The sequence below is a fragment of the Anas acuta genome, chromosome 1, assembly GCF_963932015.1.
Source record: "Anas acuta chromosome 1, bAnaAcu1.1, whole genome shotgun sequence".
NCBI lineage: Eukaryota > Metazoa > Chordata > Aves > Anseriformes > Anatidae > Anas > Anas acuta.
Window position 1 is genome coordinate 192,526,538 of NC_088979.1, and position 25,391 is coordinate 192,551,928.

At 39.4% G+C, this 25,391-nt stretch overlaps 1 protein-coding gene across 6 annotated transcripts in view; it reads left to right on the forward strand.

The window, feature by feature from the left end:
* PHTF2 (putative homeodomain transcription factor 2) overlaps window positions 1–15,216 on the forward strand; it is a 65,297-nt gene extending 50,081 nt beyond the window's left edge. For all 6 annotated transcript variants that reach the window (XM_068669881.1, XM_068669886.1, XM_068669884.1 and 3 more), the window contains 7 exons: window positions 57–329; window positions 1,370–1,501; window positions 3,664–3,750; window positions 4,757–4,912; window positions 8,742–8,837; window positions 12,233–12,358; window positions 13,103–15,216. In XM_068669881.1, coding sequence (XP_068525982.1) covers window positions 57–329; window positions 1,370–1,501; window positions 3,664–3,750; window positions 4,757–4,912; window positions 8,742–8,837; window positions 12,233–12,358; window positions 13,103–13,123 — 891 coding nt within the window. In that variant the 3' untranslated portion in view covers window positions 13,124–15,216. The remainder of the gene's footprint in view (window positions 1–56; window positions 330–1,369; window positions 1,502–3,663; window positions 3,751–4,756; window positions 4,913–8,741; window positions 8,838–12,232; window positions 12,359–13,102) is intronic.
* Window positions 15,217–25,391: the final 10,175 nt, after the last annotated feature.

Here is a 25,391-nt window from a genome sequence, read left to right on the forward strand (position 1 = left end):
ATTAATAAGGACAAGATTAATTTCAAAATTAAATATAAAACTTGTTTTCTTTTTAGGTGAACAGTTATATACCAGGAATCGGTTATCAGATTTTTGGAAACGTCATATCTTTAATCTTGGGCTTAATGCCATTTGTGTTTCGGCTTTCCCAAGCTAAAGACTTGGAACAGCTAGCTACGCATTCTGCCACTGAACTTTGTATTACTGCATTCGGATCAAACGGAGACATACTGGTTCTCTCAATGGTTGTTATAAGTTTCGTGGTCCGTGTGTCTCTAGTGTGGATTTTCTTTTTCCTGCTGTGTGTAGCAGAGAGAACATACAAACAGGTACATAAAATAAACCAAGAGGATTCACCTGAAACAAAAAGTGTTATTTTTTTTTCCTCTTTGATTTTGTGGATATTTGAAACTTGGGTTCTTCATTGCATGGAGATTCATGTATCAATGATGACAAACACTTCGGTGGGATTACAGTTTAGGAGATGATCCAGATGCAAATGACTGAAGTTTCCTTTGAGCTCTGTAGCTAAGTCTTTTACCCAGAAAAGCATTTCTGAGGGCAAACGTTTTATCTTTTATTTCAGATTTCTGGCTCAACTTATTGGCCAGTTCTTAGACATGTCCCATTTTGTCTTAGTTTTCCTCAAGGAGAAGGAACTTCAATAAAAGCTCACAAAATTTTGAGTTTGTTCCACCGGTGTGTTTCCTTCAAAACATTTCAGTACGATTCAAAATAGTTCAGTCCAGACGTTAGCTGAGAGTACTGTCTGCTTTGCTGGCAGATCTGACCAGGGCCAGAGACTGAGAGCATTGCTATCTGAACAAATCCACCTGTTAATTTATTGCTTGCTTTTTGCAATTAAACTTTTTAAAAAGAATATCCCTTTTAGCTTAATAGCTTCAGAGTGTGGGTACTTATTAGTCTACAAAAGAAAAAAATTATACTTTCTTTTCTCAAATTATGGTTAAAACATGGGACTTAATGCAGTAGAACAGCATTAACCTGCTTTACTTATCATTTCTGTTGGAAGAAGGTGCTAGGATGAGCACTCTAATGTGAGTTATGGGCTGGTTTGATTCTCTCACAGATTTCAGTAGTATTTCCTATCTGTCATCTGAAATTTGAAGAAAGAAAGTGTGGCTACATCTTGGTTTTCATTAGAATAAGAGGACTTTTACAACTTTTTCGTATATCCCCTCTTTTAGTAATATGCTTCTCTTATTTCTGCACTGTAGTTAACATATTTTACTTTACATTGATACATTGTACATTACTTTGACATATTAAGTGAAGCTTTTTCTCCATTTTCTTTTTAGTGCCCTCAAAAATGAAGTGATAGTTACATTAATACTTTTCTTCTTTGCAGAGGCTACTTTTTGCCAAACTTTTTGGTCATCTAACATCTGCCAGAAGAGCAAGAAAATCAGAGGTTCCTCATTTCCGTTTGAAGAAAGTACAGAATATAAAAATGTGGCTTTCTCTCAGGTCCTATCTAAAGGTGAAATAATGTACATTTTTCCCACTGCTTTAATGTCAAATATCCCATATGCTCTTGATGAAAAGTTGGTATTCTGGTCTGAATTTTCCCTGTATGAATTTATTCCTGTTGGTGTACATGTTTTCTGTACGCTTCATTTTGGTGACTTATGGCCACCACCATCTGTAAGCAACCAGATTGTGAGGAAGTAAATGTCTGGTTTTTTAACTTGGTATAAAATATGAGTGTGTTCAGAGTAGGAGTTTTGTGTTCACTAATGCTATCAGAAAAGTGTCTCAGGTGAATATGTTGGGTAAATCAGCACTTGTGATATAATATAGAGAGTAAGTTAAAGAGCTCCACTAGTTGGTGTCATTAACACACAAGGAGTTTATGAAGCAAGACAATTTGCGTGTATATTCTGTACTGTGAGTGCATATGCACCACGTGAAGCTAGAAGTTATGCCCAAGTAGAATCCGTAAGACAACTCATATCACTTGAGCATCTCCTTATATCCCTCTAATGTTCTTTTCAAGCCATAGCATTCTGATGATCCATTGTGAAAAGGGTCTTATGATCTTAGCTTTTTGTTTCCAAGATTTTTTCATTTTTCTCTCTGCATTAAGTGTATATAGCATGGCATTTAGTCATTAAACCTTTGGTTTCACTGTCATCTTTTTTTAAAATAAATATTTTTCCTTATCAGGCTTGTTGTACATTGTAACTGGTATGTCATGACAACTGTTGATGACACTTGCTACCTTTTCTCCCTTGGGTATCTATAAACTCTCCACATTGTTAGATGTTTGGTTTTTTTTTTTTTTTTTTTTTTGAAACTTCACCCTACTGAAGCAGCTGCCCTTCAGTAGGATCTGGACCATCTGCTTATGACATTGATGGGATAACTAATTGAAGCTCTACAGCCATCTCATGTTTTAAGTTTTCTGGAGGAGTCCTCTATAATGAGTATCACTCAGGTTTCATTGTTAGTAGGGCTCAGGGATTAGCATTGTTTAGTTGTCTAATCTCTCTCAGGTTCCATTACAGCGTTTTACCCAAAGCTGTGTCCACGAATTGCCTCAATTGAATACTCTTTCCTATATTTTGCCCAAACATTTTCTCTCTGTGTAGACTGTTTCTTCATCTTAGATGTTAAATGGCTTTCAATTACCTACTTGCATGGATCAATTCATTCAGTCTTCAAAACACCTTTACCTCCTCTTCTAAGGAGGGGGAGTGAGAGAGCAGTTGTGGAGTTAGCTGCCTAGAACGGTAAAACCACCACAGCTTGACTTCCAAGTTAGGCATTTTTCAAAATGCTCATCTTGAAGAGGAAAAATAAGTTTTCTAAACACAGATGAAATTGGTTTCTCTAGAAACACTTTTTTTGGTGGACAGCAACTGATAATCTTTTTTTAGTGGTGGCAATTACTTTGCTTACATCTTTGCTCCCTTCCAACAGCAGTCAAGAAAGTGTAGATAAAATCTGCTATCGGTACTTTCTAGAACTATGTAAAGGATTATGTAAACACAAAGAAGCTGTGGTGTGGAGACTGAGGAGTCTGGAAGGCAGGAAGTATAAGCAGGCAAAGTTTTTAATGTAGAATATGGTCTTGAATTTGAAAGATACATTATTTTAAGGGGAATTGAAGTGGTTTGTTTACAACACCCCTTGTGTTATGGAAGTATGGGTAGACTGTGGTAAAGATGTGCCCTTTAAACTTTACACTTTTTCTTTGTAGTCTGTACTGCGTTGCTGGGTGGGAGGAAAGGATAGCAGCATTTAAACAACAAAATGTCATTCTTGTGCTTTAAAAACTGCACATGCTGGCATTGTTGCAGAGAGTGTCTTGCCTTCTTTCCTCAGAACTGCACCTACGTTTTCCACGTAGATGTTGTACTGAATTTGCTACTTCACATTATGAAAGACTGAAAAAGTGGTAAATGTTCTTTTTTCATAGTTATCTTTACATGTATGCCACTGAATTAAATCTTATATGCCTTTGGAGGTATCTACATGTAGTTATATTTATATGTTCTAATATTGTATTGAACTTAAATTACCAAACTACAAGCTATGAGGAAACTCTGTTCTATGTGTGAATCTAACTAACTGGATGCACTAAATATGACTGCTGGTTAGGTACCTTCTCACTCATCTAAACATCTCCCTTATTTTCAGCGTCGAGGTCCTCAGCGCTCAGTTGATGTCATAGTTTCATCTGCCTTCCTACTGACTATCTCCGTTGTATTTATCTGTTGTGCACAGGTGAGGAAATCCCACATGACTTAAATAGTTTTTAAAATAATAGACTGCCTTTTGTGTGATTATTCCTATTAAGGTAAAAGACCACAGTGAAAAATCAGTAACAGCTGTTATAGCTTTTCAGAAGATTGAGCTCCATTTATGTTGTTCATTTTATTTACTATAGAGTGTTATCCCCTAGCCATGCTCTAATAGCTAAAGTTACAGTGTAATTACTGTACATGTTAGTGTAATTACTGGCATGGTGGTATTATTATTACCATTAATGTGCCCTTTTTCATTGCATTGTTGGTTTTGGAAGACTGTTTATTCTAGCATATTACATCAAAACAGACTTTGCAAAGATATATATAAAAATATATATATAATTTGAGATTACCTTTAGATGATGAATTTGTTGGTTGTGATAGCCTGCCCTCTAGTGGAATATTTTTTAGTAAGCAAATCTAAGTTTAAATAAGATTTTTACCAGTGATGAAGCTTTCGGCTTGAACTTTGCTTTCAGCATACAGGGAAGCTTCTGAATTACTTCTAGTTGCATTTTTTCCACTTCCTCCCCTAGTTAATGCTAATGTATTTTCCTGGTAGCAAACTATAAATATTTAAAATTATTATAATTGAGCAATAACACTATTTGAATTAAATTTTCTATGTAATTCAGTACATTTGAAGGTATGTTTGTTTTTCATCACGCTTGGTGTCTTTGCAAGTTCAAACTTGTGTTTAAATTATTCGAATGTAATACTTTTTTACATTGTTTTAGAATATAAAAAAAAATGTTTAAATTCTGAGTCCTTTATTTCACTTTCTGATTCAGCCTTTTCATGGATCCGATATCTTTAACAAAATTTTGATTTTTAAATTATGATTCAAAAATCTTTTATGCCTGAAAACAGCCCATGTACTTATTACTGGGAATTTTTTCTTGGAGCTGGGGAGATACGTAATTCTTTCCTTATGTTGCAACAGAAATATTAATCTGAACTCAATTTTTCTCTTTTGCTTTCAGCTGCTTCACATGCACGAGATCTTCCTTGATTGTCACTACAATTGGGAACTAGTAATTTGGTGCATTTCACTAACACTTTTTCTGTTACGATTTGTTACTCTTGGATCTGAAACCAGTAAAAAATACAGCAATACCTCAATATTACTTACTGAGCAGGTGAGAATTTGTGTAATTGTACATTTTTCTATCTAAACAAACATTCTTCTAGTATGTCTTAGGCATGCGTTGTAGATGCATTAACACAGGCTGAATTGGAGAGTTAATTGTGGTATAATGAGACAAGTTATTCAAGATTCCTACATCCTAAAGTTAAGTTTCTCTAGGCAGTGTGTGTCTTTGTTTAAAAGTTGTGTGGAACATTGAGATGGCCAAAAGCCATCTCTTTAAGCAAGCATGCTTAGACATATGCATATGTGTCAACTGATACGGTTAAAGATTTAAGAGAACACAAGCAAAAATGTCTGACCTCTCAAAGTATTGTATTAAGAGTAAAAGATTTGAAAACAAATTCACTTTCTGCATTGAGTCACTCTGCAGTCCAGTAATTTTGACTTCTAGGTTACAAGGATTATATATAGTGTCCTCTAGGCTCCATGGAAATTTCTTCTTTCAGTCATCTCTTAAGCTTGGCTTTGGTTCTACTTACTTTTACCCTCAGGAATGTTCTATTCAGCATTTGTATTGCAAACTCCCTCCCTGCTCTGTCTGGTACTGCTGATAGTTTTCCAGGCTTAACATGTTCAGTTACTGTCAGGTAAGAAGCTTCTCTTTTTGGTCTGAGAGGTTTCACACCAGTGCAAAACATCATTCAGGACATGATGAGGCTGGGCAGCGAGAAGGCTGCTAACTTCTAACTTAGTTAGAAAGAACTAACTTCCAATGTTTATAAAAAACGTTTTAAAAATAAGCCTTTAATAATAAGTCTCACTCATATGAAGCTTTTAAATACATGCATGACATAACTTTTTGCTCTGCAAGATTTTCCATCTCCTGAGTTTGGGGTTGGAGTGCCAGAGGAAGACATCCAAGATATGGTAGTGTAGGAACAAGAAACATTCTTTTTCATATTGACAATTACAGGAAGTTGGTTGTAAGCAGTGATCAGCATAAAATCTTATATGTGGGCTTTAACACTTGAAAGGTAAAGTGATTTTCCTATGGTTGCAGCCTCTTCCTTCATTAGAATTTTAAACATTACCTTTAATAAATACACAAACCATTTATTTAAATCACTTGATGCTTTGCACTAAATAGCAAAAAAAAAAAAAAAAAGGATTTTTCTTTCTGAATGAACTCTGAGCTGATGACTGTCACAACTGTTCAATTTTTCTAATGTAAGTAATGTGGTATGCTAGAACTACTCAGTACTTTTTGGATTTCCTTTTAAAATCTCAGTTTAAATTATTCTTGAAAAGTACCTCAGCTCAGTTACACTCAAAAAAAAGTGGATTCTTAATCTAGGAGTAAACGTGCAAGCATGTGAACAAAAGAAAAGAAAAGACTGAAGTCGAATCAGTCATTAAGTGTGATGTGGAGTTTGATGTGATCCTCTAGTACAATAGACACAGGTCCCGAGAGGTCTTTGCATTTGTCTGATGGTTCACAGAATATGAGTAGCCTAATGTCCCAGTGAAGTTTGTGTCCTGTTTCTGGAATGAAAATGGGGGCAAATATTGGAGACAGGTACTGGAAAGTAAAAGAATGCGAAGATGAAGGCGAGAGATTGAGGAAGTCCAGCTTTTATTTTACTTTAGTGGGTTTCTGAACTATACTTTTCATGAGAATCAGTCCTTAAACATTTAAAGCCAGATACGTTGAAAAGTTTAGGTTGAAAGAGGCAGTCTCTCTATTTGGTCCGCAGAACTGTAAGTAAATAAATAAACAAAAATTCAGGAAGTGTTATGTCATCAGATGTTGTATTGAATCCAGCTTGTCCTATTATAATTCATTTCCTTCATAAAGGCCCTGAGAGAGTGCTTTGTTAAAAACAAAATATAATTCACAATTGTTTCTGAGAAAATAAAAAGGATGCACGTCACCACTCCAAAATGAGTTCTGTCTAGGGTTACATGTATTAGCTGGATACCATGCCACATTTGTTCTTGAGTTATATGCATATAAGTCTGATGTTTTGGCCTGTTGTGAGTGACCAAACCCACAAGATTGGCTTACACTCACTTGATTATCTGAAAAAAAAAGTATTTCTGAACTCGTATCTTTGAAAATCAGACACTAGTGGCATTAGGCTTCCTGTAAAAAGAGAATGAAGCTTTAAAACAACCACACACACACACACACACACACACACACACACACAAAAAAAAAACAACATTAATCCTTTAATCCTCAGATTCAAACAGATAAGATGAAGTTGCAAATTCTACTTTGCATCAGCAAATTTCCAAGCTCTTCTGTATGCTTTATATCCAGCCTATGAATTTAATGGTTAGGAGTCATGATGGGAAACTAAAAGATCCGTCGTTTTTGATTAAGGCATTTTTGTCTGTATGCTGTTTGTCTCTAATTTTTCAAAGTCCTGAAAGTGTTTTTATTTGCTCTTGTAAAGTAAGTACGCCTGTGGCATTCCCTGTTGAGAAAAATACAAGGTATGTTCTGATCCAAGTTGTCGTCTTGCCGATTTCTCAGAAATGGGTATGGTGGATGGCTGGGGGATATTCAAACTCCCCTTGTGTTTCAAAGGATATTACTGAATAGTAATTTTTTGAGTAAATTAGTGAAATCTGTTCAAATTTGTTGAAACAGATTTGAACTTTCCCAGGATTTGTTACCTACAATTTTTTTTCCTAGATTAGCCAAACTTAGACTTTATTTTTGGTTTATTCCCGTTTCTAAAAAATTTGAATTGGTGGAATCAGAATTTTAATGTCTGGAATCACTTTGCCTCTAAAAGCATAATTTACTTTGAAATGAAACTGATGGTTGGGGACCTTAATTTGCCTTGGAATATATTAGGAATCCTTTTTTGATTTTAACTTAATTATAAAAGCAACTTCCAGTGGCCTTTTCAGAGAGAGATAAGAAAATTCAGTTACTCTTGTTTGTGTGACGTTGTTCTTACTTCAGTAACTGCTTTACAACAGGACTCCTATAGAGACACTTCGGCAACTTTGCTGCTGTAGCATGGTTAGTCTCTCATCTGAAGGACTACTTGAACATATTTCTAATTTCTTTTTGTATATTTTTGATCATTATCATCCTGAAATAAATAGTATTTATCAAGATACCTTTATTTCCTTATGCAATAAAAAAGCAAACCCCACCAAGCTAACTTGGTCTGGTGTAGTATATCAGATAGGCCAATTGGGAATGAAAGCTGATGTTTCAGAGTTGCCAGAAGACAGCTCATTTGTACTCTTAACTAAACTTTCTCTGGAAACAATGATCTAAAGAAGTCTGCATCACAGAAATATTAAAATGATTGATATGCTGTTCTTCTATAGCAATAATGAGTTTAATTCAATTATTTTTCATATTTTTCAAGGCACTGGGAAGACTTTCTGCAATCAAGGTGTTCATGAACTATTCAAGGATACTAAAATAGTTTAAAAGGAATGATATTGTAGCAGGATTATGTATTATCCTTTTGGTCAATTCAATGACCTTTGGGAATCCTATAATAATCCTATAACGTCTGCATAGTAGTATAATAATTTCTGGAAATGAATCAACAAACCTCAGTCAAAGAAGAAAAAATGTGCAGACATTCTATGTCTAAAAATTGCTTTGCCCAATTTCTAGATGAAATTAAACTTTAAAATTGTTCCTGTAATAGCGTCACATACTGTATCATAGTACTTGTTCTTAAAAAATAAAAAAGAAAGCAAAGAAAGTTTCTTGCTTGCAGAAATGTCATTGCTGTTCTATCATATACATGCTGTGAATAATTACTTCATTTTATTATGTTTCCAAATGAGTTCCTTTGAATTCTGAATAAGTGGTGATACTCATATTTTGTTCAAATCAGATAAACTTGTACTTGAAAATGGAGAAAAAGCCTAATAAGAAGGAGGAACTGACACTAGTGAACAATGTTTTAAAACTTGCTACTAAGTTACTGAAGGTAAGATGTAAAGCAGTATTACTGTATTGTATGTAAGATGAAGAGTAGATTGCTTAATGAATCACGTGTTACTTCTGCAGGTGGTACAGCGTACTTGGATTTAAATCTCCTCTGTAACTCTGTCACAGTGACTCTACTTGTTCATACCACTTCAGTCTGTTATGTTGCTGTCAGTGTGTACTACAAACAATTTTTACATACAATAAGTTTTATTCTCTATATGAGTAGAGTGAGAGGAGGAACTTTAGGATGGACAGGATGATGAACCCTCAGGAAATGATGCACTTTTGTTTTGATATCTGTTTCTAATAATAAGCTACTAGATAACTCATATTCTTCCACAAAAATAATTCCTCTAAAAAACTGTTAGTGGTCAGCATTTCAAACTAAAACTTGATTATGCTTGATGTCTTCTTTACTTACAGGAATTGTTACATAGGTCCATTTATATATGAATTAAAGATACGAGTTTCATTTAATGTATTCCCTGTCAGCTGTGTTTTTGAACTATAGGGCCAACTTTTTTGCATGTTTGCATAGAATTTCAGCGATCAGTGGAAAAGATTTAGCTAATAGAATATTAACCTGTTTGCCAACTAACTGTCTTTGGAGGGTAGGAGGTATTTCGTCATGGTGAGAGGAAATGTTTTTTTTTGTTGTTTTTTTTTAATTACTTCCAATTTCTGTAATTGTGCTGAAGAAAATTCACCTTACTTATCTGGATCTAGAACATGGGCATGCTTTGGACTTGCTTTATTGTTGTTATTCTTAGGAACAAACCAGTGGTTGAGGTTCTCAGGAAGACACATTTGAATCCTAAATTGCCTTTTATAAGTTCTTCTGTTGTTTCAAACTCACTGATTTGTCATAGATCAGGGAAGCAGGCTGTTTTATTCTTCCATTTGTCTTGGAGCTTAATTCTTGCTCTGTAACTATCTCATTTTCCTTCAGAGCAAACGTTTCCCTAATCCAAAACTTACCTGATGGTTACCTGGATGCAAAATAAAAGCGAATAATTTAATACTTGAAAAACTTTTTTTGTTTTTTGAACAAACAAGATCATTTAAATCTTGAAATCCGCTTCCCCAGAAAGGAAGCAAGTCTTGATACTGTAGAAAAATTCATGACTTGCCTCCCCACCTCTCATGGCAAGGTGTCCCAGTGTTCGGTCAAACTTCTGCTGTTAAGTGCAAACTTTATTTTAAAATTAAATTTGTCTAGCTTCAACTTTCATTACTCAGATCTTGTTGTACATTCTGCGTTTATGGTAGAGTTCTTAAAAGCTGCTGCTGACTTGTTATTCTGGGGTTAAGAGGGAATTTAGTAACAGCATGTTGATTTTTCCTTCAGGGAATCAACTTTTTCAGTTAGTCCAAGATAGAGTGCTCATGTGGAACAGTTTTCCAGGGCTTATTAGGCACCTATAAAAGTATTTTCCTTCCCTTCCGTTTTTTTAAAAAAGCTGTAGCACAAGAACATTTGGTTTGAGTATAGCACAATTGCTGCTTATTCCACATGTGGAGATGCCCACGAGTAGAGAGAATGACTGGATCATCATGCAGTAAACCTATAGCAATTCTTTAAATGCCCTTGTAACTTTCCTCTGCAGTCAAGAAAATCCAAACATATTAAGAAAAACAGTTTTATTTTCTGGGGAGAGAATGGGAGCATATATGGGAACTTTAGGGCCTTGCTGCCTCATTCTACCAGACATCAAATTCTGGTCACTTATTCCTTTGATTCCTGTACACCAAGATGCTGTTCTTAAAGTGAAGCCTAAACTGTGTTTAATATGGTCAGATAGTAGCTGAGATGATGGACTGTTCCCTCTAGACAGCTGAGTAATTCCCCACCACTACAACTTCAGCAGTGTGTCTGCTCCCATCATCTCAGGAAGGTGTGCAGCTCTTCCCATGTGAGAGATGAAGACTGACAAAGCAAGAGTCTAATTTGAGAGCTGTTGGTAGAGACATGGAGAGCCTGACAATTACTGGCAGTATCTCTTGATATAGCAAAGAGGGACCACAAAGCTTTCAGGAGCCAGATTTGGAACAGACAGAAGGAAGCAGACTGGTGGAAGAGGTCAATGGATCCTGTGGATGCAGGAAGATTATCTAGATTCAGGAAGAGACTGGACAAGTAGACTAGACAAAATGATTTAGATGTGATAATGTAGGTGGGGTCAGAAGTAGCTGCAGTTGGTGCCAGGATGCTGGTGAACTTTGAGTGATCCAGTTTAGTGTTTTCAATGTATTTCTCAGTGGTTTTCAAACGATTTTTTTTCCCCCACGTTTTACTCTTTCCAGAAATGTAACAACAGGGTCTTTCCCATAGAGGGGTGGGATCCGTGACACAAATCCCACACCATCACCTAGTTACTATTAGAACATGCCTAAAAGTGAGGGGGGTTTCCAAACCACCTGTTACAAGCTTTAAATAAATTCCTGGTAGTTAGTGGTCAAATAAATTACTTATCTCATGCCCAGCAGCTAAATGGGCTTTTTTTCTAATTTTGTCTTCGGATCATTTTGGTCCTCAAGCTTTTACTGAAGATTGTTACAATGAATATGCTTACTATTTTCTTACTCCCAAAGTTGATAAGATGAATCTGCAAACTGAAAGCCTTTTCCTCAAAGAAATTCTCTGCTCTCCTCTTCAATAGCATGTCTTTTGTATTTTTCGTATTTGCAGCAGAATTTAACGCCACGTTACATCTAAACAGAAAGGTAGTTTACTCTGATTTCATCTCTTCTCAAAGAAGAGTCAGAGCTCTGAAATTCTTCTTTATTAAAATTTATAAAATCTTGTTCAAGACCCAGGATGTGTTAAGGCAGGAGGAGAATGAAGATGAATTTAAAGCTAGAAAATACAGATGACCAAAGTGGTGATAGTTGTTATACTTCATATAATATTTGCAGTTAAATGCTTATTAGTGTTCTTTTCAATCCTTTATCTTCCTTTTCTGTCTATATTCATTGTTAGTTGTTCTCAAAATTAATGGAAAAGGAAGGGATTATGAAAGACGTTTTTGTTATTTTTTTTCTAGTAGTGAGGTATTCCTCTGTTAGCTTTTTTAATGCTGATGATGATTTGGGGAAAATTTTGAGGAATTCTAAAAAGTTGGCACCTTGGTACCAGCAGAACTAGCTTTCCTGTCTGCACGAGCAAATTAATAGCAGCTCCAGATGGGTAGTCTCCAATTTTTTGAAGGATTATTCAGACATCTGAAACATTATTTCTATTTTCTCAGAGTCCAATTTGTTTTAATGTTTTAAAGCAACTTAAGGCATGAAAATAAGTAGTTTTTAATGGAGAAATGCTCCTTCTGATACTTAAATGAACAAACCATTGTGTCATTTCTGCTTTTTAACAATGTCATTGTTTTACACTGCTAGGAACTGGACAGTCCCTTTAGGCTATATGGGCTTACAATGAATCCACTGCTTTATAATATCACCCAAGTTGTCATCCTGTCTGCTGTTTCTGGTGTCATCAGTGACTTGCTTGGATTTAATCTAAAGGTAAGTACCTCTTTTTTTTAACCATGGTGTTCGGATTTATGGTAGTTGAATTGTGTATTATAAATTAGTGAATTCTTAACTGTGTTAACTAGCAGATTTATTGTTTGAAAATGGTTGTGAAATTTAAGCTATATCAGAAAAACAGTGATGTATTTGTCATTGCAGCCCTTTTAAAATTTATTGCATTTTTGTGGTGCTCTAACTTTATTTAGGGCATGATCATGAAGAATTCATAGACATAAATACAGAAACATTTATACACACAAGTGCAAGACCTTATTTAACTTATGTATATATTCCAGATCTGATTTCTTTCTTGAGTTCCTCACTGTTGACTTTGCATCTTTGGACGCAAAGAGATGCAAGCTATCCTTTTGTCTTGCACTGCAGTAAAGTATTACAGTAGATACAGTATTATCATGACTAACGTTACACAGTGTTTTTATCATGGCTTAAGGACTGTCTCATCAGGTCCTACTTCCTGAACCTCTCTGAACTCTGGAAACTGTTCCAAGATTCAGGTTATGGGATACCTTAGTGCAAGCTTGTAGGCTAAAGCCATTAATTAGACATTGAATTTGCTTACATATACCCATTTTTTTCTATTACAAGTAAATGAATATAAAATTTAACTTCTGTATTACTAAATACGTAGCAAATGCAAAAAGAAAAAAGATGTGTTGTTGTTGCTTTGGTAAAACTGAGATGGGAAATAACATTGATTTACTGCTTTGACTTTTTCAGCTGTGGAAGATCAAATCTTGACAATATAAAAGAAGATGAGATAACAGTGTTATAGAAAAACTCACTGATTGACAAAACTGCCTCAAAGCAGCCACTGAATCTGTACTTCAGAAGCTACAACCTCTTCAAGGATGTTGTTTGAAAAACTGAAGAGTTTACATCTGACTGTCTTGTGCAATCTTTGTATTTATTTCATCTTCTCACTGTTTTATTTTCATTTTAGTTGACATCTTATTTTCAAACTATTTGTTTAGTTTTGGAAAAGATCAGATTTCAGAAGGGTCAAAAACCAAGCATCTGACAACTTGAAATCCTAGCAATTGAACACACTAAATTACTGTATTTGCTGTTACAGCTGAGGCCAATGTTGAACATTTTTAGTTGCATCTGAAAGTCATTTGATATTTGATTAAGTGTGGTAAAATGGCTTAGAATACTTCATTTGCACCAATCATTAACAAGGACAACAGAACATCACTAGATGTTTTGTTGCAATAGAGAAGACATAAAAAACAAGGTACTGACAATACAGTATGACAGGTAGCAGAAATATTTTATATTAGTATTAGAAGCAAGTGGGAATTTTTAATATTTTGAGTAATTCCAGGATCTAAACTGAGGAGACTGCAGTTTAAGTACCCTGGGATATTAATAAGGTATTATATAACAGGTCAACAAGTGCTCTTTGTTAACACTTTTATTAGAGCAATAATTGTAAATGGTTACCATGCTGTATGATATTTTGATAAAAATTAAATATTGTATTTATTTGAAATACTGGGCTGTTCTGCGCAGCTCTGACTGTGCATGCTCATATCTGCACTTTTTATTGTTACTTTTAATGAGAAACTTTATATATATACATATAAATGTATATTAATTGGAATATATTATGGTGAACTATGGAGCAGTATATATTATATGGTGAAACTGAGTATTTAAACAGGCAAAAGACATACTGGTGAACGGAATGCTACGAGTAACTGAGCGTAAGATACATGCTCTCCTCTTGTCCACTATAGTATATGCCATTCATACCACACTGAAGTTTAAGAACAGTTAAGCATGGAAAACGAGTTCTTCTGGTGGGCAGCAGAACTAATGAAGCCACGTATTCTCAGATTTGTGTCTTCAGCTAACCTCCTTTCCCCCCTATTCCTCCCTAGCGCTTTTCCAGCAAGCTTGAGCCTTTGGTTTTCCACCTGTCCTCTCCCCCTGCCTCACACATGGACCAGTTATACTGACTCGTGGGTCTTCATTGTGACAAAAAGAAATGATCACCCCTGCAGAATTAAGTTTCTTGGAGCGGAATTTCCACTTCCATTAGGAGACTTAATATCACCTGGCTCAAGTATCCTCACGTTTTATGTTTCTAAAGTAATGGCTTCATAGTGAAAAATGACAGTAATTATGTTACAGGAGTCTGCACATTATGCTAGATTTGATCTTGATTACCTTTAAAGATTTGGAGTAATGTATCTTAAACTTCTGTGGTATAAAAATATTTTTATATATAAAGCAACACAAACAAGCGTTTTGTATTTTATTTGCCTCTGTACTAATGTTTAATAATGACCAAAGTGCATTCTGGTTTTTGAAAGAATGTATTCCTGGAGCTTTAAGAACATCCTCTCTTTAGTTTCTCATGTGAAAACTTCGGCTGCATCTGATCTGTTTCTTTTTCTCTGTTGTCCGATGTTGGGATTGTTTTTAAAAATTGCATACATTTTATACACAGTTTTTTCCAAATTATGGTACAGACCTGCATAGAACTTAATTTTGCACAAAATATATTTTAAGAAAAAAAAAAAGTACAGCAGGAGTTCTATGGGGGATAAAAAAATATGGCTGTGGCTTTCTACAGCCTGTTAGTAGTACACAACCACTCTTTAGAATGGAATTCTTAAAAAAACAATCTGTAATGGTGAATATACTGCTTTCAGTACCTTTAAAATAATAATAATAAAAAAGGGTGGGAAAACATTGCAGTTTCGGTTGAATGGGAAATTAGTTTAACCACATATACCTCAGCAACTAGCACTGTGCTGGATTGTTGCACTAACAATGGTGACTTGGGAGGAGTAAAATAAGTGTGAAATGAAATTAAAAAAAAATAATAATAAAAACCTTTTATTTGCTACCATTAGATATATTCATTATGTTAAAAATGGGAGAGGTTTATTGTATCCCTTGATCTGGAAAACCTGGTATGAAACTAGAGGCAAGTAGAAATATGGCAGATCTTGCGTGTTAACTGTTATTTTCGCCACATGTTTTGTAACTGAAAGTGTGATCCGGCGTGGAATAAAGCTTTCTATGGTTGATGGTGAAAAAGAAGAAAAAAAAAGTGCAGTGAGCTATATCTTTTAGTGATCTTCAGCATATTTCTGAGTCGGATTTAATTCATGCCTGTGAGTGCACAGTTCTACATGTGAGCTGGTGTTACGCCAGCGGGCAGGGCTTCTGGCACCAGGGTGTCAGGAGGTCTCGCTGGTACACCAACCACACGTGGCAGGAGGCCTTGCTTTGGTGCTGGTACCCCAACCACACAGCAGCATTTTAGCTGAGCACAAGTGGAGGGCCGTGGGGTTTCGTTGTTATATATTAACATAAACGCTCAGGGCAGAATCCAAGTGTGATCTCGGTTGCACCAGGGAATATTCACAGGGTGACAATAGAAATAAGCAGGAAGAGGCAAGTAAAACATTCTGATTTTGTGACTTGCATTAACAGTCAGGTTGCTGCTAGGAGTTAGTCCTTTGAGAAATTACCCCAGGTACCTCCAGTACACTTCCTCATTTAATGCCTTAATTACACAGGTGTAGTAAAGACTTAGCTTAAGTTGTGTTGCAGAGTTAACATGTAACTGCAACACATTAAAAATTATCCGCCCAAATTGGTACGAGGAAAACATTTTTTTTTTTTTTTTTACCCTTCCCTATTATTGTCTCTTTGATCATTTTACCCTTGAGCTTGACAACTTGCCTTCTTTAAACCAAACTTCAGAAATCATAAATTGCCTCAGATTGGGTTTCTTGATAAAAAGTGGATTGTCTGGGCTGCAAATAATGCCATGTCTCCCGCTATCAGAGACTGAGGATTGCTCAGAGGGAAATGAAGAGTTTCTCTTTTCCTTTCCAGCCCTTGAGAGAGGAAGCAGCACAATCGTTAGCATGCACGCAGGCACCTGTGCCAGATTGAACAGCACCCAGTGCTGCTCAGATTCAATTTTCCCAGTGTGAGTTTGTGTAAGTGTATTAGCTGGCGTAAGAAATAAGGTCGTGCCGCAGACAGATTTGTCCATTTGGCTCTCTTTGTTCCCTACATTTGTTTAATCAATTCAAGTGAAAGAAAGCACCTTCAGTTTAGGGACGAACTCCCAAAATGATGCAACTCATTTCGCTTGTGTCAGTCTTTATGTATAAATATGACAGTTCTTTATGCGTGTGCACACGCTTGCACTATTAAACACCTAAACACCGCCCCCTTCTCTTTGTGCCTCTAACCCGCAGCAGTTATTTCCAAGCAGCTCCTGCCAGCTGAGCGTAATCTTCTTGGTAATGAAATTTACCAGGGATTAGGTGGCTGCCTCCTGGCAGTATCGCAATCCAAACCCAGGTCTCCAGACACGCGGGTATAAATACAAGGAAATCTTTTGCTTTCGCTCTGTTCCATGCCCATGAACGGCTGGGAGGTGAATTGCTTTGTTTAACTGCGGCATTCGCTGGGCCAAATGGAGCCTGAGCGGCAGCTTGGCACTGAAATGGAGGAGGTGTGGGTTTGTGGGGAGCATAGCTGCTGTCTTCAGGCATAGCAAAGGGCATGTTGATCTTCCTTCAAGCCTTTGGCAGCAGGGCCGAGCACTGCTTGACCCTCAAGGGGAGCGAGGCCAAGTCAAGCAGTCTCGGGGCAAGAGCTTGCCCATGAAGAAAGGTCATGGGGATAAGAGCTTGCCCGTAAAGAAAGGCCACTCTCCAACAGCTCCGCGTGCCCATGGCCATGGTCCTAAGCCGTGTAGGAGTCACTGACCTGGGTCGCAGGTGTCTGAAAGCTGGATGTTGAATTGACTTAATGCTGCCTTTACACTCCGTAGAAAAACATTTCCTTTCAGAGGGGGGCTCACCCAGCTGATCTGGCACCAATTCCAGTCATCCTCTGTGGCGCTTCTCTCTTGAGTGTGAAAGGGAAATAGTGTGGATCATTTAGATGTGGATGTGAAACTTTCAGACACCTAAATGAGGGCAGGTCAAACCTACCTGTACATGTTATTCCCACGTTATTGTCAGGCTGCAATTTTGCAGCTGGGTCACAAGTGCTCTTAGCAGGCCTCGCGCTGGCTGGCCAAGCGGCATATGCAGGGCAGGTAGAGGCAATGCAGAAAAATCCAGCTTGCAGAGGGAGAACCAGCGATGTTTTACCCCTGTCCTCCAGCAAAGCATTGTCATAGAACCACAGGATCAAGGTATGCTGTGGGTTGGAAGGGACCCTAAAATCACCCAGTCCCAACCCCCCTGCCACAGGCAGGGACACCTCCCACCAGACCAGGTTGCCCAAAGTCCCATCCAGCCTGGCCTTATCATTTCAGTCTTTTGTAAACCCGTACGGTATAAGTTCCTTCTCGCTTCTTTTGAGTGTATCTGGGGAGCTGTTTATTCCGCTGACCTATATGGCTGGGAGAAATAACCCCACGGAGACAACCAGGGGCTGCCACTGGAGTCCTGTGTTAGGAGCAGGCTGTGGCCTCGGCTGTGCCCTGTTCTTGCTACTCGTGGAGCTGACTTCAGCACCTTCTTCCTTCCCCAAGTGCAGCTGCATGGCTGCTGCCATGCTCAGCCTGCTTCTCCAACCCAGGTGTGGTTTTTCTTTCAGCAGGGCTCCTTTCAGTGGTGTTCATACCATGAGCATCTGTGCCGATCCAGCTGCACGAGCAGGGGCTGTAGCTTGGAGCTGGTTTTTGGCTGCCGGCGGTGTGTTGTGTAGCTGCACGCAACAGTGGCCACTGGCATCCCCCCTGGCATAAACAGGAGCCAAGCTATTGAAATGGGACCAATTCTTGCTGTGTAAAAAGTGGAATTCATATAGTGAATGCAAATAATACAGAGAGGCAATGATTTTGGCCCTGAGGTGTCATTACACAGCAGTCAGAGACCATCGCTATTTCCTATCCTTTCCCACGCACATCTGCTCATTGTGCATGTCGGTGGTGCCACAAATCCTGCCTTCCTAAATAAAAATAAAAAATCAGAAATTCGGAGCATGCGAAAGGATAATTGTGAAATAATCATTGTAAGTCAGAGGAAGCAACAGATGCTTCACTTGTTGCTGTGACTCTTTGAAGGAGTCATAATTGCCCAAGCATATCGAGTATGTGCTAATTAGTAACATTTCTTTGTGCAGCAGCATGATGGAATCCCTCGAAAACCTTCTTTGTTCTCGCCTGGTAACGCAAAGCCAGAGCATGCTTTGTTGGGACTGGCAAAATAGATTTTGCCACCACCTTTATATTGTTTCTTTTAAATTATTTTAACTGGACCAGTGATCTCTCTTGAAACAAAATGCAGAATAGATTATTGATGCTTGAAAATAACATTTAACTCCCTAGGAGTTTACTATATCTAGTTTCACTAAATGTAAGGTTGATGCCTTGTTGAAGTGACTGCTGCTAATAAAGATTTAACACCTGGGGCTCGCAGATGGGGAACACCGAGAGCTGCCAACCTCTCTTCTCCACATCTGATGGTTTGAACCAACTCCTCCTAGCAGCAGCTGTGGCTTCAGCTCATCAAGATCCCAGCCCAGCTCCGCAAACCCAACAGCTGTCACGGTAGCACAAGGAAATGATGTAGATTTGACAGCTCAGACGTGATTGTGGTATCACTGGGGACATTAAAAAAATGCCCGTGACCTTAGTGAGGAAGAAGTCCCTTATGGGATTTCCATAGTGTCACCTTGAAAGCTTCCATGCCTGGCAAGGTGAAGCAGCTGGGCAGTGTTGCAGCGGTGTTAACCAGTACTGGTGAAAGGCTCTGCACAGCTGTGGCTGTGCAGGGATTGTTTTTATGTGCAATTTCTTCCAGAACTGAAGACTAGATCATGGAAGAGTTCACAGGACAGGAATTCTGAATTCTGTGGCGTTTATGGAAAAATAGGTTGCATGGAAGAAGCAGTGGGAAGGTGTTTGATGTTCTACATTAAAGGTGTTTGAAAGTTTCTACAGCCAAAACCTGGTAGCAATAACTGTCTTGGGCACTGGTTTGCCGGGAAAGAAAGGAAAGAAAGGAAAGAAAGGAAAGAAAGGAAAGAAAGGAAAGAAAGGAAAGCTGTGCTCTGATGGGGATGTTGGGTTTGTGAGCCCCATCCTGGAAGCCTCGAGTAGTCAGTGCCAAAGCTGAGTTTCTATAAACACAGAATATCTATACTGTAATATACTTCAACGAAGATAAGGATGTTCTTTATGGGTTTTTGCAGAACATGAATATTTCATGTAAATAATAACTGAACATTCCCCCATTCAAAAACCAGTTTCTTTTGTCTGCAGGGTATCCAAAATTCGGGGCCCCATGCCTACCTGTTTCAGCCACAGGTGTCCTTGCATACACAGCCCTGTTTTAACAACGCCGAGAGTTTCATCTCAGAATGCAAAGTAAACCAAGAGATGGAAAACAACAAAGATCAACAAGCAGGACTGCTAATTCCCTGCAATGCTCCTTATCTAATTCAATTATTACTGGAGAAATCATTTCCAGACACTTTAGGATTCGGTGGCAGTGTAAGCACAGGCAGCGTGCTCCCTCGCGGCTGCAGCTGGATGCAGTTATGTGCAGCACACACAGAGTTATGATCCTGGGGCACCATTTATTCTTTACAACCAATTCTGGCCTAGTTAAATGTTAATTTTTTTGTCGCAAAAAAGGAAGTGGCGATATAAAAGACCATGCGTGGTATTTAGGTATTGTCCTGTGCTGTACTACATGCACTTTGTTTGATAAAACTGGCAGGATTATCTGGTTAATGTGCCTGTGATGCTGCTATTTTCAGCTGACAAGGGGAAAATCATCGTGTTACAGTCAGGCTGGAGTGTTTATACAAAACTGTCACTTGAATGTGCATTGAAGTTCTGCTTTTTTGGCTTAAGACATCCATTAGATTTAAGCAGCAGTAAACTGCTGAATGTCTGTCTACAGGCAAATGCTCTTAATGTCCTAAAACTTTAGTGGCAATGGTTCTGCAGCTAGTAATAACCAGCATCAATATAACCAAGCTCAAAAGACCAGAGATAAGCTGCATTCAGGTGTCCACTGCCTGATTTAACCAGGATGCCCTGAGGTTTGATGACCATTAAAGTGAATGGTGAATTGGACAAAAATAGCAGCAGTAAGTACATGAGGTTGCACGAGTTATTTAGATGCTCTGCTCTGTAATGTGAGGGTTTTTTCAATGGATTTAGAAGTTTTGAGAGCCCTCACCCTCCTTCGTTAGCCATTATCTTCTGACAGCTCCGTTCATGGCTTGCAGTAGATGTTGGTTTGTGACAGAGATGTGCTCCCATTCCTGGGGGAATGAGCAGGGGACAGAAGGGAATTAGGACATGGTTGGGAGAAGGGAACTGGGACGTGGCTGTGAGAAAGGAATTGGGACATGGCTCTGAGAAGCAGAGAATGGGTCATGGAGACATGGTGAGGGAGATTGGTGTGTGGTGGTTGCAGAGGGGGAGAGGAAAGAGGTAGATCATGGGTCCTCATTCCCGGGTTTTCCTCCCATGTTTCCCAAGGGGTGGAAAGAGAGGTGTGTCTGTGGGATGTCTGTCTTCTCCACGCAAGGTGGTCATGCATACCTAGACCTGGAAGGCAGGAGATGCTCCTCAGGCCCACAGGCTCTGACCATGGAGAGGAAAACCATGCATTGTAAAGGCATGGTGTTGGACACCAGGAAGCTCCACCCTTTAGTCAGTGCACCTCTGATATATAGGCAGCATTTCTTCTCCTTCTTCTTCTTTTTTTTTTTTTTTTTTTTTTCTTTTCTATTTTCAGCAGTAATACGTCTCCGGGTACTTGTGTCGTATCCTGAAACATATGGCAAAGCACTTGCCCATATGGGTTGGAAGAGCGATATGTGTTCGGCAGAGCAGGCTCCGAACAATCAAACGACGAGTTTTGCATCCCAAACTGGAAAACATGGCAATCATCTCGCATTGTCTAGACTTCCCCCTCCGTGTCATTTTTACATATTTTGCAGCTATTACATTCATTTCCTTCGGCTTCCTTTCTGCCAAGATCCATCTGCAACTTGGAATCAGCTAAGATAGCTTTTCATATTCATGATATTAGTCACCGCGAGCATATTTTGAGTGAGTACTTCTGATGCTCCCATCCATTTTTGTTATAGTAAATTAATCCCATTCTGCTGGGGTGATGAAAACTTTTATTTTTTATTTTTTTGATTTATCTATGCAGATATCGCAAATGAAATGAAAAAAAATCATGAAGACAATGTTTTAAAATAATGATTAATCTCATTTTTCTTGGAAGATATATTATCAGGCAGATATGATAGGGAAAACTCATTACTTTGACTGTGAAAATGTATTAATAAAAGGTCTGTGTCACAACAAAAAAATGAAGACAAACTTATTACAGAGTAATTTTCATTAAAACTAGTGGAACTTCAGTTCCCAACTAGCTGGAACTGAGGGCTAATGCTCTCCTTTACAGTCTGCTGATGGGATTTTAAATGGCTTTTGACAAATTTGAGTAATAATGCATCTATTAGCAAGCTGTCTGTCAGTGGGCAAGGGAGGATGCTTGGATATTGTTGAAACCTCCTTACATGAGGGAGGGCTGAGAGGTGGACTTTAATCAAAACTTCAATTTCCTTGAGTTTCCTCTGCTAACAGGAATATCCTCTTACCTGGGAAGGCTGGTGGAGCTGTACTTTCCTTCTGCTTTGGAGGAAGCTAAAAGCGCTGCTCTCAGTCACCGCTTGTGGAAGTAGGGAGCAAGGAAAATTTGCCTTTGTGATTTCACCGCCTCAGGGTTTGTGTACCAACTTGTCAAGCAGCCAAAACATCTGGCATAGGCAGGAGCTTGGTGAATGCTTGTGTTTGAGGGAACAGAGGGTGGCACAGAACTCACAGACAAACCGTGTGCACACCCTCCCCACATTCATTGTGTGTATATCCCTGTCTTGCACTAGAAAAATGGGAATTGGTCTGGTTTTGCTCATGTGATGGATAAATCTGCTGCTGCCTGGGTAGTTTGCATTCTTTCGGCTGTCATGAAATTCCACCGCCTGGTATGAGACCCGGGAAACTGCAGCAGGTGCTGTGTTTTGCAGGGTGCTCTGCATATATCATTTTTCCTCAATTTAAAAATGATTGCTTTTTGTCATTTTACCCAAGTATGTATGCATACACATAACCAACCTGTGCTTTTAACCCCAGCCTGACTGTCTCGCAGAGCTGCAGAATAACAGGCAAATTGCAGCAGCAGGGGTCCAGGCCCTAAAAGCAGTGGCTGGTGAGTCGTTAGGTGAGGACTGGGATGAGCTTCCATCTGCACCCCGGCTCAGCACCATGCCCCTGCTGGGTGCTGGGTGCTCTGCTCCATCCTGCCTGCAGATGGGGACTGAAAGCTGCGTTTTGAAGGCACAGCTCTGCCAAAGTGCTGCAGCTGATAAATACCTCTGCAAGAAACTGGAAGAATTGTATGCATACAGCTATACGTACATACCTATATGCATTTAGGATGGTCTGTTTTAATAAAAAAAAAAAAATAATAATAAAATATGGGTTTTCGTGTTGCCTAAGCTGGGGCAACAAGCATCAGAGAACCAGATCGGCAGCCCTGCTCCCAGCTCTGTGTGCATGGGGTGTCTGGGCTGCAGACTGGCAGGGCTACACTGGGTGTAGGGACAGGGATGGCTGCCAAGTGTCACCCCTATGAACCCAGGCTCAGTGCCCCAACTCAGAAGTTTATGTATGATTTCAATGGAGCCAAGCTTTATTTCTTTATTTCATGGGGAATTTGCTCTGCTTTATACAATTTAGAGTTGTATAAAACTTATTATTCTTGTAAGGGTACGTTCAAAAGAAGTATCCTTATCCTTTTAGAAGCTTCCTGAGCATGGAGGGACAAGGGTACCTCCAAATTATGTGTCTAAAATGAGGGTAATGAGGGTATTTTGCAAGCAACCATATTGCTATGGGAGAAACCCACGACCACTTCTGCTGCCTTGCACCCCAGTAGGAAGATCCTGAAGAGCAGCTGCCTGAATGAGGACACACTCAGGAGAAAATGATCACCAGTCTAGCAGTGCAGTGCGGCTTCCACGTGGGACAGGAGGTGTGCACAGCAGGCACTGCTGCTCTCAAGTTTCTTTGCTTGAGAATTGGCCCTTAGCTCTTCCTCCTCCCAGATATTCAGATCAAAAACGTATAAACCCTGCTTATTTATACTGTCAGAGCTCTGGCATATATACATACATGTATATTTAGTCTTTTTTTTGCGTTCATGCTAAAGAAGACTACACAATCAGTGACTTCGAAGCTTTGCCTCAGCTTTCAAGAAGCACAGAATCATTTGGGTTGGAAAAGACTCCGAAGATCACCAATTCCAACCACTCACCTCCCCTAAGCCATGTCCCTCAGCACCACATTACATATCTTTCGAATACCTCCCGGGACAGTGACTCAACCACGTCCCTGGGCAGCCTGCTCAATGCTCCTGTGGTGGTTTAACCTAGCTGGCAGCTCAGCACCACACAGCCATTTGCTCCCCCCTCCCCATCAGCATTATTCTCATCCTAAATCTGAAGCACAGCACTATACCAGCTACCGTGAGGAAAATTAACTCTATCCTAGGTGAAACTAGGACAACCATTTCAGTGAAGAATTTTTTCCTAATACCCAACTTAACCCTCCCCTGGCACAGCTGGAGGACATTTCTTCTTGTCTTATCACTTGTTGTTCAGGAGAACAGAGCAACCCCCACCTCACTACAGCCTCCTTTAAAGTACAGCACAACGAGGTCTCTCCTGAGCCTCCTTTTCTCCAGACTAAACAACCCTGGGTCCCTCAACCTCTCCTCAAAGACTTGTTCTCTAGACCCTTTGCCAGCTTCATAGCCCTTCTCTGGACACGCTCCAGCACCTCGATGTCCTTCTGGTAGAGAGGCACAAAACTGAACACAGGACTCGAGGTGCGGCCTCACCAGAGCAGAGTACAGGGGGATGATCACCTCGCTGGGCCTGTTGGCCACCCTACTCCTGATAGGGTGCTGCTGGCTGGTGCAGGCCAAAGCATTAGGATGCTGGTGCTGCAGCTTCCCACACTGTCCTTGGCAAGGCTCAAAACCCCAAACATTTACCTTTGGTTCTGTACGTTTTGTGGCTGTGCTTCATGCCGTATGTGCTTGTGTTGCAGGTCTCTGGGCTCTGGTGTCAGCTGCTCTCCTCTCAGGGCAAAGGCATTGCAGAACAGCCATGCTGGGACGCAGCTGCTCCACACCATGGTGCTCCTGGGCAGTGATTTGGGATGTGCCCCAAAGTCTCCCCCTTCCCTTCCCTTCCCTTCCCTTCCCTTCCCTTCCCTTCCCTTCCCTTCCCTTCCCTTCCCTTCCCTTCCCTTCCCTTCCCTTCCCTTCCCTTCCCTTCCCTTCCCTTCCCTTCCCTTCCCTTCCCTTCCCTTCCCTTCCCTTCCCTTCCCTTCCCTTCCCTTCCCTTCCCTTCCCTTCCCTTCCCTTCCCTTCCCTTCCCTTCCCTTCCCTTCCCTTCCCTTCCCTTCCCTTCCCTTCCCTTCCCTTCCCTTCCCTTCCCTTCCCTTCCCTTCCCTTCCCTTCCCTTCCCTTCCCTTCCCTTCCCTCTCCTTGGAGTCTCTGAGTTCCTGCCCAGAAACACCAGGGCTCCTGCCGATGCTGGAAATTTCGTCTTTTGTTAAATACTGAAACCTATTCCATCAGTTTGTTAGGTTTTACAGCTTCCTGAGGGACTGATTTTTTTTTTTTGAACAGCTCAAACTTTTAGTCCCAGCTGTCTCTCCAACTTGTAGGCTCACTTCTCCAGCAGTTACAGCCTTTGATCGTCACAATTTCTATTATGCTACTTGATTAAAGGTATTCAGAACTCAAGGTGAGAGCAGACAGAGATTTACATTTGAAGTGATTTATTAACCTCCTGTAATTTAAGGTCATGCTAGTTTCAGAATATTGTTACCCCTTAATTTCTGTCTCTCTTTGTGCTATCTGGTAATAGACAACTGGTGTTAGTTTAACACAAAAGTTTTCTTTCTTTTCTT